The sequence below is a fragment of the Muscardinus avellanarius genome (assembly GCF_963383645.1).
Source record: "Muscardinus avellanarius genome assembly, chromosome: 21".
Lineage (NCBI taxonomy): Eukaryota > Metazoa > Chordata > Mammalia > Rodentia > Gliridae > Muscardinus > Muscardinus avellanarius.
In genome coordinates, this window is record NC_137807.1 from 11,182,697 (window position 1) to 11,201,438 (window position 18,742).

The 18,742-nt window shown below is 52.4% G+C and overlaps 1 protein-coding gene across 1 annotated transcript in view; it reads right to left on the reverse strand.

Moving 5' to 3' along the window:
• Positions 1-3,352: 3,352 nt before the first annotated feature.
• Positions 3,353-18,742, reverse strand: part of FBXO21 (F-box protein 21) — a gene marked incomplete at both ends in the record, with an annotated part of 37,577 nt that continues 22,187 nt past the window's right edge. Inside the window, 4 exons of the mRNA XM_080717729.1 lie at positions 3,353-3,543; positions 9,658-9,815; positions 11,332-11,543; positions 18,162-18,294. Coding sequence (XP_080573855.1) covers positions 3,353-3,543; positions 9,658-9,815; positions 11,332-11,543; positions 18,162-18,294 — 694 coding nt within the window. The remainder of the gene's footprint in view (positions 3,544-9,657; positions 9,816-11,331; positions 11,544-18,161; positions 18,295-18,742) is intronic.

Below are 18,742 nucleotides of genomic sequence, written 5' to 3' on the forward strand. Positions count from 1 at the left end.
AACCAGGACTGGGCCGCTGCGGAAGAGAACTCGGGTACCACCCCCAATACGCGCAGGCTTGTTAGTTGCTTAGTAAAACATCTGAGATCGTCGGCAGAACGATGGCTCCCGAACTCCAGTGGGAGGAAGAGCTCTGCTGGACAGGGAGGATGTGCCCTGACCTGCTGCCCGCAGGACCAGGAGGGCCCCCAGAGGACCTGAGGGCAGGGCTCTGCACCAGCTCCCCCATGTCATCCTGGCTGGGCACCTCCCGGCCCCCCCCCCCAAGGCACTTCCCAGCATCCTCTGGAGCTGGGGCGTGGCCTGCTGGGCCAGAGGGAATCAACCCAAGGAAAACACTTTCCCTTTACAGCAGAGGCATCTGCTGGAGGCTGAAGAAAGCCGGGAGAGGGCAGCCTGGCGTAACCTAATATGCTAAGAAGGACCAAGCGTTTTAGGATGAGAATACCGCTTTAAGTGGACGCTGTAAACTGTAAAAGCGAGTTAAGTCTTCGTGCTGGCTCTCCCAGCCAGATGACGAGGCTGTGGAAATGCCCTTCTGATGGAGGGCTGAGGCTCAGATGACAGAAGGCCACCCTTCCCAAATGTGACTGGCTGGATAAGGTCAGCAAACACGGTGCTTGGCAGAACTGGTCTGATGACAAGGCAGGCTAGTTTGGAGCATCTCCCGCCTCAATGAAACAGTATCGCAGAGAACTGTGAACACCAGGTCCCCGGGGTGCGAGTGCCAGGGAGTGAAGCCCCAGGCCCTCCCGAGGACAGCACAGCGCGCTGCCGCTGCTCCTGCAGCCGCGGGCTTGGGCAGCACTACCCCAGGGCGCGGCTCCGCTCGGGGCCTGCGTGGCAGGAGTGCTGCAGAGGGCTCCGGAGGACATTCCGGAGACGCCATGCACGGCGACAACAGCACCTTGGAATCGGTTTCCCTCCAGGCATTTACGGTTCTCCTTTAACAACGTTTTCACATCGTTAAGAGGATCCAAGCTTCGCAAGGCAACCAGATACCTCTCAAAGAGTACCAGAGCGCATGTGATTAAGGCCGGACCAGGGACTCCCAGTGCAAAGGTCCCCTGCCCGCTCGCCAACGTTAAGAGCAGATACTTTCATACTTAGGTCAGAAGAGGGGCGTGATCCTTCTTCATCATGGCTGTGCTGTGTATTCTGAAACGAAATCGGGCAGGCCATTTGCGCGGTTTCTCTGGGTAAGTTCCATTTATTAATCATTATACAAAAAAATCTTGGCATTCATTCGAAGAGAAAAGAAGTTACTATATCCAAATATTTAATATTTTAACATTGTGAAAGGTCTACTTTTATAACAGGGCTTTTTAAAATGGAGAAACTTTTGGAAAAAATTTTAAAAAGAAACTTATGATTTATTAGAGTACAGGATCCAAAACACGTTTTTAGAAAAATATAAAGTGCCCAAATACCAACTTACACAGGTGATACAGGCTTCCTGGAGCCAATGAAGCATTCATGAGAAACACATTAGAAACCGTCTAGATACATATTTACAGTTGGGTCATAAAGGGAAAACCATCTTTCCTGGCTTTGATGTTACTCTAAGAAAGGAAATCAAACCAGAAAACCAACAACCACAACTCTCAGCATGCTCCAGTTTCTTAGTAATGCATCTCATTAACGTTAATTCCATATTATCTAATTTTTACCTTTAAACGCGAGTAGTGTAAAGTCCCTGCGACCGCAGGCAGGGCAGGTGCTGTGAGTGGTCACATTTTCAAATGCAAGTTCAAGTCGCCATCTGACTTTGGGTTTGGCTTTGAGGGACACAGACACGGGACGATAGCTAATTCAGGCTGGAAGGCGGCAGCAGGCCACATCCCCCTCTTCCCAGTGACGGCCTAGGGCCTTCGCTTGCTAGGACGTGGTCTCAGGTTCAAACCTGGGTCAGCCCAGGGTTCCCAAGGTGGACGGGCGGTCATTCAACGTGGTGTGGGAATACCGCATGCAGTGGACACAGGCCGGGCTGGCTGAATCTCGGCCCCGAAAGCCTCATTCACTAGAGCAACTGTATTATGCATTTTAAATGCAGAGCGCAAAGTAACTAGGTCCTAACTCCGAAGTTGGCTTCTACTGGTTAACTACAAGGTGGCTGGCTTGAGAACCGGCAGGTGGCGAGTGGTACAAGTCGGGAGCTGCACAGAGACCAGGCCCCTTCACGCTCAGTCACTAAGAACCCGGAGGAGGGCCGGGGCCACCGGAGGCAGACTTCCCCGCGGACTCGAGAAGGCTGCGTCCTGCTGGCTCCGCGCACGCCTCCTTCCCCACGAGTCCAACACTCTTTAAATGAGACATTTGTTTCTTTCTGCCCCACATTCAAAAGGGTCTGGAAGAGACGCTAAGGAATGACAAGGAGTGTGGAATCTCTCCCTCTTTTTCAGATTAAAGTTTACTAGTTCTTTCTTTTTGACTAAGAAGATGAAATCCCATATTTTGGTCTTTCTCTGGAGACCAGAGTACAATTTCTAAGAGCAAAATATTTCAACATCAGATTTCTATGTCTCACTACAAAAAAGAACCCAACACTGATTTAAGACCTACTCACGACAGAGGAGCAGACTTCTATAATTTAAAAAAAAGTAGTCATTTGAAAGAACAGATGAATTGGACAACTTCACTCCTAAAGGCCATATTATGCATTTTCTCAGAGAATCTTATGTAATAAGATAGAAAACTCATGATTTATAGAAATGTGCCTAAACTCAAAAAAGAAATACAGAAGAGAAAACTGTGTTATTCTCCCAATTACAAAAAAAAAAAAAAAAAAAGATGAACACTTGAAATCCGTGTTTCATGTATTAGCAAGAAAATAAATTGTAACGAATCTATCCAGAGCTTGTTAATGTCTCAAGCAAACAACTTTACCTCAGAATTCAGGGTAAAAAGATAAGGCAATCCTGCCTCAGGATTGCAGGCGTTCCAGAGAGAACAGGGAAGAAGTGGTCACAAGTCTATAACCCCATCTGTCCAGCAAGCGCGTGTTCCGGGACAAATGCAGACAGACGCAGGAATGGACGGGGAGAAGAACGCGAGCCGACGTGAGACCGCGTGAGGACAGAATGCCACCGACGTCACCACGGGACGAGCACACGAGCCATGCCACGGAGCACAGTGCCTTCAGTTGATTCACTAGTGTAGGCGGAGAGCAACATTGTCTTTGCAGCTGGAGGAGAGCACACGTCATTTGCATGGAGGAGGCGGCAGCCAGCACGACCGGTGAAGTGGCTTTCCTGGCGTGTGAATCCAGAGGGCCCGCGGACGGCCTCCTCCCGGATCCCGTTCTCTCGGAGGATAGCAGCAGCAGCAAAGGCGCAATGTCCTCTACTAGACGTTACTCGTCGACGTTCTCCTTCTTTGCACTGTAAATATTCTGCACCGTCTCATAGACAAACTCCAGATCCTCTGGGTACCGGATTTCCAGCTCTGCGTTGGGGATGTAGTGCGTGCCCGTAAACTCAGAGAAATAACGTCCGACGTCCGGGTGGGAGATTTCCTGAGGCTCCACGTTGTACTCCAAGTTTTCTGTGGGCAAAGAGGCACAGACATCCTCATTAGCACTTCAGTCCTGCACTGTGCTCCCCAGACGACCGTCCCTCACCCCTCTCGGATGGCATGTTTGAGGCGGAGGAAAAAGAAAGCCAAAGATGTGTATGGAATGTGGAGGAGGCAACGGGAGGAGGAGGGGCGGCCGTGGGTGGCTCTCCAACCCCCAGGCGCCTTCCCATCTGCACAATATATCGGCTCCAACAATTCCAGCGCAGCTCGCCGCGCGCCGGAACTACTGACTTGTCGGGCCTCGCAGGCCGACCGCAAAGAGCCGAGCAGGCAGGGCGGCCCTTGCCGTGCAGTCCCAGCAGCGGCTGCGCTTCAGAAGCCACCCTGTCTCATTACAAGTCTCAGACCTGCCCTGCTTCTGTCTGCTAAGAAGCCACCGCACACAAGCCCCTTTCCACCCGATTCCTCTCTGCAGTGGCCGTGGGCTCCTGGGCGACCAGCCAGCACCCAGAGCCTGCACCCGGCCGGCTGTCACCGCAGAGAAGGGGCGCGGCCTCCTCCCCTGGCCCCCAACCCCCACCAGAGAAACAGACACAAAACGCCACAATGCAGCTAAGAAAGCAGGTGCAGCAGGCCAGCATTCACAAGCCCACCCCACCCCCACACGTGAAGCGTGGCCCTCTCTTGCTGCCAGACTCCAGAACCCTACACGTGAAGCGTGGTCCTCTCTTGCTGCCGGACCCCAGAACCCCGCTCCCAGGCCACAGCCTCTGTGGTTGGTGTGAAGCTGCACCGCACAGCCTGGCCCGGAGCAGACCCAAGCAAGCAGTTTTTCAAAATGGAAGCTGGACACCTGCTCACTGAACTCTCTACGGCACTAATCCAGATCGCTACAGGTGAGTTTTAGTTTCTTCTTTATGTTTAGTATTTTTAAAACATTGGACCTGGGATCAATAGATGTAAAAGCAAAACAACTAACAACTGTTTCCCGATGGCCCTTTGCCGCCTAGCTCCCTCCCCAGGCACCTTCCCCTGCCCGCTGCCCAGGCCTCTTTGAGAACTTCACCAAGAGATAAGATCTCCTTTGCTCCAAAAGGACCACTGAGCCTCTCACAGGAAGTCAGGACAGATATTCATAAAATAAAAACAATCTCAGCAACGAATGTGAACTGCTGCTGTGCGGCCAGTTGGCCTAGAGCAGTGGTGTCCACCGGGCCCCCTGTGCTCTGAGAGGGACACCTGGCAATGTCGGAAGACAGCTTTGGTTGTTGGAACTGGGAGCTGCGCTGGGCACCCTCATGCCTGTAAAGCCAGTACTTGGGAGGATTGGGGGTTTGGGGCCAGCCTCCGCAACTTAGGGAGACACTGTTTAAAAAAAGGGGTGGGAGCGTAGCTCAGAGGAAGAATGCCCCTGGGTTCAATAACTTAGGGAGACACTGTTTAAAAAAAGGGGTGGGAGCGTAGCTCAGAGGAAGAATGCCCCTGGGTTCAATTCCTGATACAAAAACAAAACCTGGGAGTTGCTAGAGGCTTGTGGGGGGTGGAGACCAGGAGGCTACTGCTCAGGACGCTGACCCAGGCCCCTCAAGGGCCTTTCTACAGTCTGGGGAACGACGCAGGGACCTGGTAAGAGGCAGTGCCTCTGCCCAGCGCTCGCCCCCAGCTGTTAGAGTGCAGGCATGGCGGATTTGGTGCACTGACTTGTCTGGGCTCCTCCTGCCTGCTGAGGAGCAAGAGAGGAAAATAGAAGACAGATTTCCTTAAAGGCAAAAAACAAGGCAACGAAGACGTCAACTGTGCGTTAAGAGAAAATGCCGTCCACCACAGAAGGGTTCCGGTGCTTGGGAGGCCGAGGCAGGATAATCGTAGGCTCGAGACTGCGGTACCTTTGGGAGAGCCTGTTTCAAAATGAAAAATAAAAAGGGCTGGTGGTGTAGCGCAGAGGCAGAACGCCCCTGGATTCAGTTCCCAGTAACACAGACACACACAGACACACACGGCTTAAGCTGAACCAGAGGACACTTCACAGCGGTGTGAGGTCCTGAGCACTCTTCTCCAATTCCCTTGGAGCAAGTGCAAGCTGCCCCGGGCGTCATGGCGGCCGCGAGGTCTCCTATGCAAGTGTAAGACGGCAGGGAGAGGCTTCCCACGTGTAGGCCTCCCACAAGTGCCCGACTATGTGCAAAGCAGTTCAGAACTAGACTTCTCACGGCAGCTGGTCCTAACCTTCCACTAAGGCCGGCGGCTCAAGTCCGGAGCATTCACAATATCCACGCTACTGAGAAGCGGACACGGAGCGGGACAGCGAGGCTGCTCGCCCACTCAGTGTCAAAGTGCGCAGAGGCGCGCCCCCTGGTGGGAACTAGAAGCCGCACACACGCATAGTACTGCTTCAGCGAAACCTGACACTGACGGAAGAGCCTTAACTGTGCAGACTAAAACTGTTTAAAGACTGTAAGTTTGCAACTTATTTTCTACTACGATAACTGCCTGCAGAAGGCTAATAGAAAAGTATTAGCGGGTTCTGCCCATGTTAACAGAATCCTGGACCAAACTCGAAAATTCAGATCAAGAAAATTGTAAACACATCAAGCCAGGCATGGTGGTGTATGCCTGCAATCCCAATACTTGGGAGGCTAGGATAGGGGGATCACAGGTTCAAGGCCAGCCTCCGCAATGTAGAGAGACGTTCATCAACCTAGCAAGACCCTGTTTCCAAAATTAAAAAGGGAAGCTGGGGATACAGCTCAGAGGTAGAGTATCTCGGGGCTCAATTCCCAGCACACCCTCCTCCCCTGCAAAATTGTGTGTAATACTGGGGGTTGAACTCAGGGCCTTGTGCATTCTAGGCAAACCCTCTACCACGTGAGCTACATTCCCAACCCTTTTTAATCTGAGGCGAGGCCTTGCTAAATTGCTGAAGCTGGCCTTGAATGTGAATCTCCTGCCTCAGTCTCCTGAGAAGCTGGGGTTATCGGTGTTCCACCTTGGTCAACTGAAAGCAAATTTAATGCAAATAAAGTAACACAGAAATATTCAACACCGGCTGGGCGTGGTGGCGCACACTTGTAATTCCAGGACTTGAGAGGCCGAGAACGGAGGATCCAGGCTTGTGGCCAGCCGCAGCTACTTAGTGAGGCGCCCCATGCCTCAGCGAGACCCTGTTTCAAAATAAAGAATAAAAAAATAGGGCTGAGGGTGTAGCTCGGAGGTAGACTGCCCCTGGGTTCAACTCTAGCCCTGAAAAAAACAAAACAAAACAAAATCCCTCACACATAAATGTTTTAAAAATTTAGTCTCTCAAGGTTTCCCACTGGTTAAATATGGGTTAACATGAACATAGAATTGTCCCAAGTGATTATAATACATTGGCTAAATAAAACTCCAGCCTTTCCGGCAAGCAAGGAGGTTGGAGAGAGGTAGGGCCGCGGAGCACAGCTCTGGTTCACAGGGCAGAAAGAGCAGCAGCAGCTCACATGCCTTGGTCCTCAGTAATGAGCGAGGCAAGGACACCCAAGAGGTGCCGCGACAAACCAGCCACGGTCACAGAGGAACGAGATATCCTTTGGGGTGTAAACCTTTGGGGACCCTGAACGGGCGGACTCTGTCGCACACCCCTGGAGCTGATGAGGGGGAGGGAGCCAGGTTATCCCCTGGGGCTCAGATGGGGGAAGAACAGGACGCCTGGGGAAGTGGGAGTGGGGTGAAAAGTTTCTGGTTCAAAAACGGGACATTAAGCTGGGCGTGGTGGCACACACCTGTAATCCCAGGACTTGCGAGGCTGAGACAGGAGGATTGCAGGTTCCAGGACAGTCTCAGCAAGTAGTGAGATTCATCAATCTAGTTAGACTCTGTTTCCAAATAAGGAATAAAAAATTGGGCTGGGGCGTAGCTCGAAGGTAGAATGTCTCTGAGTTCAATCCCCAGTACCCGCCCCACAAAGGGCTTTGAGAGCAACCAGCACACAAGCAGCTGCTTGAGGACACCCTAAGAGCCCCACGTGCCTGTGAAGGAGCCCCTCTTCATCTGTGGCCACACCCCGGAGAGGACCCAGCGCACCAGCACCGCCGGGGAGACGGGCGCTCCAGTGCAGGAGCGGCCGTACGCAGGAGCCTCAAGGCTCCACACCTGCTTAAGCGGGGCGTTTGCCGACACTACTCAAAATCATTCAGTTCAATCAGTCTTAGAGATGGTAAAACCGACACACAGATATTAAAATTTTCAACATTATACAATGCTATCTGTGCAAACCTTACATGGCTTTTGACTTAGATATGATGAAAGATGTATTTCTGAGTCTTCAGCAGGACAATTCAGGACACCCCAAACCAAATGTTGTGTGTGTGTGTGTGTGTGTGTGTGTGTGTGTGTGTGTGTGTAGAAGGGGACTAGGGACTGAACCTGGGGCAGTCTACCTCTGAGCTACACACCCAGCCCTACTTCCATTTTTTATTTGGCAACAGGGTCTCATTCAGTTGCTAAGGCTGGCTTTGAACCTGCGATCCCTCTGTCTCAGCTTCCCAAGTGCTAGGATGACAGGCACACATCACACCCAGCTCCCAAATCATCATTTTTATCTACTCCAAAGAAGCCTGCTTTCAATTCAGTACAAGTATCTCTGTAAACATACAAATACTGAAGGTCTTCACACCAACCCTCGTCACAGATAGTACGCGTGGTAAGGCCAGGGCCAGGGCCCACGGTGCTGATGTGAAAGGAAGCGCTTTATTCCTGTGGCTCGCTGCCCACGCCACAACACGCTCACCAAGGATCAACGCTGGTGCAAATGGCGTGGCAGACCACTCGACAATATCCAAAGCACTCCTTGACTTTCAGAAATTCTGAGTATGTCCTGTGACTTAAGACAGCTTCAGAAGGTAAATGTCATCACTGCCGCAGCCTCCACCTGACAGGAGCACGTCAAGCGCCCTGCACCTGGCCCATCGCACTGACAGGCTCAGCGGCCCACAGTCTTGGTATACAGATTGTTCCTGACGCTGCTGTTAGAGGATTCTGTCAGCCTCTGATGAACTAACACAAACGTTTCCAGTGTTTCTGAAACTTCTGATATTTTATACATTCAGTGTTTCTATTATTGGATTTAGCTAGGTCAAGCCCCATGTTTCAGGCTAGACGAGAAGAGGTGTGGCGTGGTGGGTAAGGACAGGCCCTTTGCCAAATGTCTGGCTTCAAATTCATGCTCTGAAAGTTAAAATGTGAGCGGCCCTCACATGCTTCAGTCTCTGCGTGTATGAAATAATGGGGCCAGCTCTCAAAAGTAATTAACGTACATTAGAATGTTATCTGCATATGTTAGCAGTCATGTTCATTTCTTTGTGGTATTGGGGATTGAACCCAGAGGCACTCTACCTCTGAGCTACACCCCCACCCTATTTTTTTATTCTTTACTTTGAAACAAGGTCTCACTAAGTTGCAAAGGGCCTAAGTAGCTGAGGCTGGCTATGAACCTGCCATCCTCCTGTCTCAGCCTCCCAAGTTCTGAGATTACAAGCGTGCGCCACTACATCCTGTTCATTTTTATTAACAAAATTAATGTAAATGCCTGACAGTCAGACACACAGTAAATTCAACAGGACAAAGAGCAGGCAGGCTACACGGCAGGTCCCTCTGGTCTCGATCTGCCTCCTCAGGTCCCTTAGGTTCCCATCTCAGATCTGCCCTGGGCGGGCACAGCAGAGCAGGCAGTGGCTTCAAAGACCCACCGAAAGTTATGAATAACTGTTGACTCAGTGGGCTAAGTCCCCACAGTGGCCCGCACGGCATCTCTGGGGACATGTAGCTAGCGCTCGGTCCTGGGAGGTGAGAGCACAGACTGGCTCCTTCCTGTCTCCGTGGTACCCTCCTGCCTGTCCAGGCAGGGTCTGGGAAGTAGGACCGTTGGGAATTTGACTGACATAGGCAGAAGCCAATCAGTGCACAGATTGGAACAGCACTGGAATAAAGTCCTGGCCCTGTGTGCGTAGTGTTTAACCCTTGGTATATCTGCACCGGCATTTGCCCAGCCATGTTTAGCAGAGGCTAGCCCGGCTACAATGGCCATCTCTGAGCACACTCAGGACCCGAGTGTTCCAGTGTAGGCTTACAACGCGCCAGTGTCACGATGCACAGAGGCAGCCTTACCTTGAGCTGCGTATCTGCAGGAGCCGTCCTCCACCAGCACGTTGTAGAAGGGCTGATGGTGGCCATGAGGCAGGCTGTGGACATTCATGTTCCGGATCCACTCGTGTCCCATCATGCAGGTGGGGTCCCAGCCATAGATCACACAGTTATAGCCATACCTGGTGACAGAGAGGAACGGCGAGTCAGCTGCTGCGGACCCCACCGCGTCTGTGGAACGAGGGCACCCGCTCGGCTTCTCTTAAGCTCACTGCCTTACAAGCTCACTGCTTTTCCTCCACGTGGAATCGTTTTTCAGGACACTCCTGCCCCTCTTTATAACCCCCTGAAGTCAACACAGCACTTTCCTTGGAAAAGATGAACCTTGTCAACAAAGCGTGATGGGACGATGGTGGAATCAGAACACTGAACTGACTACAACACCCCAAAGCTCACTGCTAAAAAGCAAAGACTAGCTGCACATGCACAATGTTCGAATCAAAGGTCTGCGAGGAGGGAGGGAAAGACTCCTTAAACAAAGTGCTTAAAGCATATTCCACTAAGGATGCCTGGCCAGTGTGACAGCATTGACCCTGATAGACTGAAGGGCCTCGAGTCAGACTATGTAAGAAACAAGCAACAAAACCCAGGACCATTGGTAAAACATGAACTCTGATGAGATGCTGGATGAGGTCAAAGAATTATTTACTACTTTTTAGATGTGACGACATGACTGCAAACGCATTTCAAAAGGGAGTGTGTAAGTGAGCCCAGCCTTCGGGGCCACGTCCTGAAGAGCGCCGGGGGATGGCCCCCGGCACATGATCTGGCTCCTCAGGGAGGAGGGCACGGAGAGTCGAGAGGAGCGACTCTCCTGCTAACTGCTCACGCCGGGTGACTGGGCCTCAGCGGTCATAAAGTCATGTCTCTCCACTTTTATATATATGTATACGTGTGTGTGATAGTAAGACAAAAATAAAAACAAAAACACACTAAAAGAAGTGAAAACACCAGGGAAGATACATGTGACTTATCCTCACCTAGAGACCAGTGTACAGAATAAAAAGTAACTATACATCAATAAGGAAGACTAATAACTCCAGAAGAAACAGTGAGACTTCACGTAGTCCTTCGTGAAAGGCCTGGATACCAGGAAACCTATGAGAAGAGCCCAGCCTGCTTGGGAGCCAGGAAGTCACGCCCAGAGCGCGCACCATGCCCGTGCCCGCGAGAGCGTGCTTTAGAGGCCGGCGCTGCTGCTCGCTGCTCAGTGCAGGACGAGAGCAGACATTCTCAGCATCTGGCTGCTGGCGGGAGGTGATCAATCATTTTGCAGTTTACTTCTGCCTGGTGAACAGACCACGAGCACACCCACGGCCCCAGAAATCCTGCCCACATCTGGACTTGAAGACGGGTCTACAGGGGAGAGTGACCATAGAGGACAGGAGGAAGCTTTGCTAAGGGCTGCGTCTTCCTGCCCCAGGCCGCATCTAGAGGCCACTCGAGGCCAGGCCTCAGCCGGGAAAGGGAAAGGGAGTGGCTTAAGAGTGGAGGTGGCGTTTGCTGTTGTCCCCAGGAGGGCGCGGCTGCAGCTCCGGCTGGATCCTCCTCCAGCCATGTCCCCGGCTGGTGAGGCTGGCATGTGCCCTCTGCAGCCCCTCGGGCGGCTCCGGAGGCCAGCAGGCGCAGGGCACTCACCTCTTATGCTTCATAATGAGCCCAATGGAGTAGCAGACATCTCTGTGCTTCTCATCGGAGCGCAGCTTAACCTCCACGCCTACCTCCTCCTTCTTGCGCTCAATGTGTTCGAGCGTGTGCTGCACCAGATAGCCCACCGCCCCGTGCTGCCCGGGGTCGAGGGTTTGGATGTGCTGGAGGATGTCAAGCACCTTCAAGACAAGACAGAAAGACTAGGAGATAATATTTTCAGCTAGGCCTTTTCTTTTTTGCAGCTTGGGATTTAGACCTACCTAACATAACCTGGTAAGAGTACAGCAAGGGGCTGCCACCCCCAAGCACATCTGGATTAAGCAAGCCAGTCCTAAAGGGTCTAATGCTCTTGATCGTCCTGCCAGTTTTCTACATACGGCAAGGAGACTATTCTACTCTGCCACTCACACACCGAGAGAGGAAAAGGCCTGAGCTCTTTGATCAAGACAATGATGCAGTTCTGACACACCCGCCTCTGGGCTGACACTTCCCGGGAAGGGTTCCTGGGAAGGTGCCCCAGGTTGACTTCCTGGAAGTCACGCTCAAGGGAGGCAGAGTGTTCAGCAGGGTCCTGGGATCCTGTCGTCCACGCCAATGATCTTAACTCGAACTGGAACTCAATATTCAGGTGGGCGGTGGGAGAAACCACATCTACACAGAGCTTAGGCTGCAGCTGGAGGGGGGCCATCCAACCCCAGGCAGTCTCTACTGTATACAGCATCTCTGGAAAAATAAACACTCACTTCAAGTTTAAAATGCAACATGTGTGCACACATAGACACACAGGTCTCTGACAAGTGTGTCCTTCCACTTTACTGAGCCCTTAGATTACAGCCTGCTCAGTGGCAAAGGCAAACCGGATTCCGGTCCCGGATCTATCAAACCAGCCGCGCTCACCTCTGGTTCCTTCCTCACCCAGTGCTGATTAAGCACTGCTCTAGCTAGTTCTTACTACAACTGAACCTGTAAAAGCATTATGAAAGCTAGTGTCATGCAACGTAAGGCACTATTATTCTAAAGCCAGGCGTGGTGGTGCGCGCTTGTCATCCCAGCACTGGGAGGCCGAGACAGGAGGACTGAAGGTTTGTGGTCAACCTCAGCTACTTAGCGAGGCCCTCTGCAACTCAGTGAGACCCTGCTTCAAAATAAAGAATACAAAATCGGCCTGGGGGTAGAATGCCCCTACTAGGTTCCGCCCGCAGTAGTGTGATTTACAAAACAAAAAACCAAAGACTACTGTTCCAAAGCTCAACCCTGTCTTCCATTTGGGACGGGGGATCTTGCTATTTCCTGATGATGAATCTCACGATTTTATTCTCCACCAGGCACTGTGTCACTGCCGATTTCCAGAGAGGAATCCAGTTTGGTGAGGTTAAAATCTGCCCGAGGCCACAAGATTATGAAGACATAAAATGAGGCTGTGACCCTGTCTGACTGTTGACCAAGGTCTTGATCACCACTGTACTAGGGCAAAAATAGGTTCTTAAATTTTTTTTTTTAAAAATCTGGTACTAGGAATTGAAGATAGCATCACACACGCTAGGCAAGTGCGCCAGCAGTGGCTACCTCTCCAGCATGCACGTATGTAAGTATGTATGTAAGTATGTATATATGTATGTATGTATGTATGTATGTTTTGTGTTATTGGAGACTAAATTCAGGGGTACTCTACCACTGAGTACCCCTGCCCTTTTTTAGACAGGGCCTCATTATAAATTGCCCAGACTGGCCTTGAACTTGTGATCCTTCTATTTCAGCCTCCAGAGTAGCTGGGATTACATGTGTGCAGCACCATGCCTGGCAAATAGTTTTTTTTTTTTTTTTTTTGGTGGTACTGGGGGTAGAACCCAGGGGCTTTTCTACCTCTGGGCTATATTCCCAGACCTATTCTATACTTTATTTGGAAACAGGTTCTCACTAAGTTGCAGACGGCCTCACTAAGCTGAGGCTGGCTTTGAACCTGTGTGATTCTCCTGTCTCAGCCTCCCAAGTGCTTGGATTACAAGTGTGAGCCACTAAGCCCGGCGTAAATAGGAGTTTTTTTTTTTTTTTTTTTTTTTTGGTAGGTCTGGGGATAAAACCCAAGGGCATTCGACCTCCAAGCTACACCTCTGTCCTGTTTTTTATTCTTAATTTTTTAAACAGGGCCTCACTGAGTAGCTGAGGCTTTTCAAGGACTGCGAACCTCTGGTCTCAGCCTCCTGAATGCTGGGATTACAAGCGTGCGCCACCACACCCGGCTAGGAGCATTTTAATTAACTACTATGCAGTTTTTTTTTTTTTTGTGTATGTGTGTGTGTGTGTGGTACTGGGGATGAAACCCAGGGCATTCTACCTCTGAGAGACACCCCCAACCCTATTTTTTATTCTTTATTTTGAAACAGGGTCTCACTGAGTTGCAAAGGGCCTCACGAAGTAGTAGCTGAGGCTGTTCGTGGACCACGATCCTCCTGTCTCAGCCTCCCAGATGCTGGGATGACAAGTGTGCACCACCACGTCTGGCTCTGCAAAGTTTTAATACATAAAAATAGATTGGTCAACCCAAACCCAGTTTAAACAAGAATAAACTGGTAGCCAATCCCTATCCACTCTCCACCTCCAGCAGGGTATTTTTAATTTGGGGACAGTAGTGGCATTTATTCTTCGGAGCTACAAGCACCCTACTGAACAACAAGCCTCTATTTACTGAGCTGGCACAATGGCTGTCCTTGTGCGCCCTATACAATTCCAATGGTTACTTTTAACGGCACCTCCCATATCTGTGCACATGGCTCCCCTCCTCTCCCAGCAGCCACTCCACACTGGACACATAGCATGGAGAGACCTGGGAATCTTCAAAGCACAAAGGAAGGCCCGAGCTCTGGCTACTGGAGGAGGAGACAGGACTGGGGAGAATTCCTCCTCCTCTTCTCTGGATGGGCTGTCGAGGGGAGACCCTGTGATTTGGGGCCTGATGTGCTTGTAGAGGCCAATGCTGACCGCAGGTCTCACAGTGTCCCCAGCCAGATGTTCTAAGATACCCCAGGTATCCACAACTCTGAGGAGCTCAGAATGGGGCCCTATCGCCCGCAATGCATTTTCTTACACTGCTCCTCTCCCTTCTAGCAAGGGGTTGGCAAACATTTTCTGGAAACGACCAGAGAGTAAATTTTTTAAGGTCTGTGGGTCACACAGAGTCAATGACTCCAAGCTGCTGCAGAGCTGCGTCCCAGTGCTGGGCTCCTGTAAAATGGACCCACAAAGCCAATGACCTTGCTGACCCTGCTGTTTCTGAATTCCAGGTTATGCTAAGGTTCGCTAAGCCCCTGGCACCATCTTCTTGGTACCTGCCCGTCTGTAGGGTCACCTGCTTAGGGCTCAGAGCCCCTGCCACGGGCTACGGGACTTGTAGCACGCTTGATGCGTGAGCCCAGCCTGGGACAATTCAACATGCCCCGACCTGACACTTTCACCCCACCGAAGACAAGTTCACTCCCCAAACACTCACTTTAGACTGATGCAGACTGTCTCCTTGTTGGGAAAGCTGAGTATTTTCTTGGAGTCTTTTCCTTTATTCATATCCAATGAAGTATGTTAATTTCTTACTCATTAAAACTGTCTTGAGGGCTGGTCTAGAGGTCCTGGGTTTGATCCCTAGCACCACCAAAATAAGAAATGTGACTAGGCATGGTGGCACCTGCCTGTAATCCCAGTTCTTGGGAGGTTGAGACAGGAGGACTGCTGGTTTGAGGACAGCCTCAGCAAGCACTGAGACCCTCGGCAACCTAACGTGGCCCTGATTCAAGATAAAAATAATACAGGGCTGGAAGTAAAGCTCAGAGCTAGCACAGCCCTGGGTTTAATCCCCAGTATCATAAGAAAAAGAGCACACAGATTGTCTAGTCAGGAGCGAGGTGTCCCCATGCCTGGTCCAGCGCTGAGGGATGGCCCCACAGCAGCACCAGAGGCGTGCGGCCGGCTCCATGAGGGGCCAGGCAGGCCAGCCAGAAGCCGAGCATGGGGGCAGGTGGTGTTGCTGACAGCTCAGCAGAAGTGCGATGCAGACGGAAGCAGCAGAGATGTGGCACCGCAGGGACTGCAGCGCGGGCAGAGGGCCAGGCCGTGCAGCGCACAGGGGCCACGGCCCCGCGAGCCATGCGGCCGGGCAGCCAGGCAGCACTGCAGAGCCAACCCTCATCCCTAGGTGGGCGGGGAAGGGCAGAGGAGGGCAAGGAGCAGGGAGTCAAAGCTACACTTTATCAAGACGACTCTGGATAGCTTGTACAAAACAGGCTCGAAAGGTCTCAGATGGAGGGAAGACCAAACAGGGCTCTGCGCAGATCCAGAGCCAGGGACGGGTCAGGACACCTGCGGCCATGTTGCTGTGGAACCTTACAACTTTGATGTGGTCAGCGCAGCAAGAATGGGCAAGTTGCCTTTGGGAAGGCACAGAGCACAGAAGTCCAGACTACCTGTGTGGAGCCTGCGGGAGGCGCCCAGGACCAGAGACCACAGCGCCGGGGTGTCCTGAGGGAGCAGCCTGTGGGGATTAGGAGGAGGAGAGCACTGCTGGACGAAGCAGGAGGAGCGTGAGCAAGACGGGGTCACGGTCCGGGCAGAGCAGTCCGTGGAGGGAGGGGGCGGGTCCCTAGGTTCTGGGCAGTGGGGCGGCAGGGTGCGCAGTGCGTCACGGCCAGCGTGACCACCCTCGCTGGCAGGCAGAGGCGGCATGAGCTGGTTTGTCCTAAGGAAGGAAGGGCAGGAGCTGGGAAGATCTGGGCGGCGCCCTTTTCAGCTCCGATCCCATGGGTGACGCCTGGGGGCGAACTGGGCACCTGCCAGCTAAACCCTTGGAGCCGTGCAGGCCACTAACTTCTCAGGTGGCCACCATGAAGACGGCATCTGCCCCACAGTATTGCCAAGAAGACAGAACGAGTGGCCTTAGTGACTTTCAATTTGACCACTGCCGTGTCTGGCAGCCACAAAAACTGGATTCCCACGCAGTGACCAAGGGGCCGGTACCTCTTAGCTCCTCCTAATTAAACTCAAGGGAAAGCAAGGCAGCCTTCGGGCCTTCCCAGTCGGGAAATTTTCCCTTGCACGTAATGAGGCCAAAGCTTCCCACAGACTGACCTCACGTCCCCCAGATTTTATGCCTCGCGGGCACACGCAGGCAGACCTTTGTGGGCGGCCCTCTCTAGGCAGCCCGCTCCTCTCTGCCACTCCACCCCAGCAACCGGCTCTTCTCCCCTCGGAAACGGCTGCTCGTCCTCTGGAGGCACCTTCCCTAGCACACGGAGAGCATCCCCCGATTCTGTCAGCGGGTCCTAGCGTGCCTCGCCGCCCTGGGCCACGCCCCCAGCGGCTCATCTGCGCACCGGGGCTGCGGGTGCACCGAGAGGGAGCCGCTGTTCCTTCCTGACCTCCCCCGGAGGTCTGTGTCGAGGTGTGCCAGCCCAGCAGCCTAACGGTTTCCACACTGGCTTTAGGATGCTGGCCTGGCAGGGAGGTGAGTGTGATCCTCGTAGGGGACACCGAAGCAGTGCCCCAGTGGTGAAGAGTGAGCACCGCAATCAGCAGAAGGGAAGGACAGACCTACAGACCCCACAAGGCACGTCAATCTCGCACTGTGCAGGCTGACCCGTCATCAACTACAGAATCTACATCCAGAGAAGCTGCTCAGGAAATCCCTTAACAAATCTAAAGCAGAAGTGTCAGAAGTAGTTACATATATCCTGGAATCAAAAGTAAATTTAAAAAAATGTGATCAGATGAGCAAATCCTGGCCGACAGAGCTGAAGGAAGGAAGCGTAATTGGGCAGAGACAACTTTTCCACTAACATTTCTACCAACTCCCAGGGATGTTGGGGAGGACGTGCACTGTCTGGACCGTACGTGGCTCCTTGAGGCAGGAATATGGGATCTCCAGTGTGTTTTCTTAGAAATACTTTAGATCTGGAGTATAAATCTAAGCAGCATAAAGTCATTTAGAACAAATACTTTCTCCCCAAACGGCTACCCCTAATAATTTGAGGAGATGAGCTTATGGCTACACCCCCAGCCCTTTTTATTTTGAGACAAGGTAATCCTAAACTGCCCAGGAGGGCCTTGAACTTGTGGTCCTCCTGCCTCAGCCTCATGAGCAGCTCAGAGTTAAACTTCCTCACTATGTTGCCCTAAACAAACAACATGGCTCACTGGCGCGTGTCCAGGGAAGAGCCAGGGTGGGACAGGCGAGCGCTCTGGCTTCCGCGCTGTCACCCACAGCTGGAGCCAGCTGCTTGCTGCAGCTCCTCCTGACCAAGGCCAGCTCTCCTCCCAACACGGTGCCCTGCCAAAGGTCCACTATCGACTGAGGGCCGCAAGTGGAAGGCGTGGACTCCAGCCACGCTCAGCCACACAACTGCTCCTCCCCTGGCTCAGTGGTCAGCCTCGTAGGTAACGGGGACCTGGTTCTCCTGTGCCGAGCAGGGGTGTTTACTTATGGCCTGCGTGGGTGCTAGCAGCACAGGTGAAGGCTGAACGCTCAGTCTTGCTCTCCTACGCTCAGGGCGACTCTGGGAAGACAAAGCCCGGGCACCAGTGCTGAGCGGCAGGGAGCGGCTCTGTGGTTCTGGCGCTGAGGGGTTGGCTGCCAAGAGCGGGCAGTGCCCAGCAAGGTGGCCACGGTTACTCAGAGCGAGAGGAGATGGAAAGACGTTTAACACGTGAGTCAGGACTGGGGGATCTGAATAAATTTCTGATCATTCCCTTTGCCGATACAAGGATGAACGTGTAATAGCCGTCTTTCAATCTAGGACTCTCTTGGAAAGTGCAGAGCATCAAAGTAAAATAATTACCTTCTCTGGCCAAATTCCCAGGTGAAAATAGAGTCTGGCTTGGAGGAGCAGAAGCTGCACCTGGTCCGGGTACATCGCCAGATACAGGTCCAACGAGTCTCTCAGGAGCTGATAGGACTGGTCGATGCCTTCCCTGGGGAGGAAACATCGCCTTCGTCTCACTCTTTGCTTTTTGCCAAGTCTCCTGTTTTCCAAGTACAGGTTTTAAGAGTAATTGACACAAATCCCAAAGTGTTTTCTTTTTTTCCTGCGGCACCAGGGAGTCAGTACAGGGCACTCTCTCTGAGCTGCACCCCCAGCCCTTTTTATTTTGGGGCAGGGCCACACTAAGCCGCCCAGGCTGGTCTTGCACTCGTGATCCTCCTGCCTCAGTTTCCCAAGTGGCTGGGATCGCAGGTGTGCACCAGCATGCCTGGCAACAGCACAGTGATGAGTAGAGATGTGTCCTTACGCGGCAGAGGGCGGAGGGCTGAGGGTGTGGGAACTGCCTGCTGGAGGCTCTGAGGGTGAGCACAGGCTGGGAAACAGTAGCCCACGTCCAGAGTAACCCAGAGTGATCCCTGGCAGACGCAGGGCGGCCA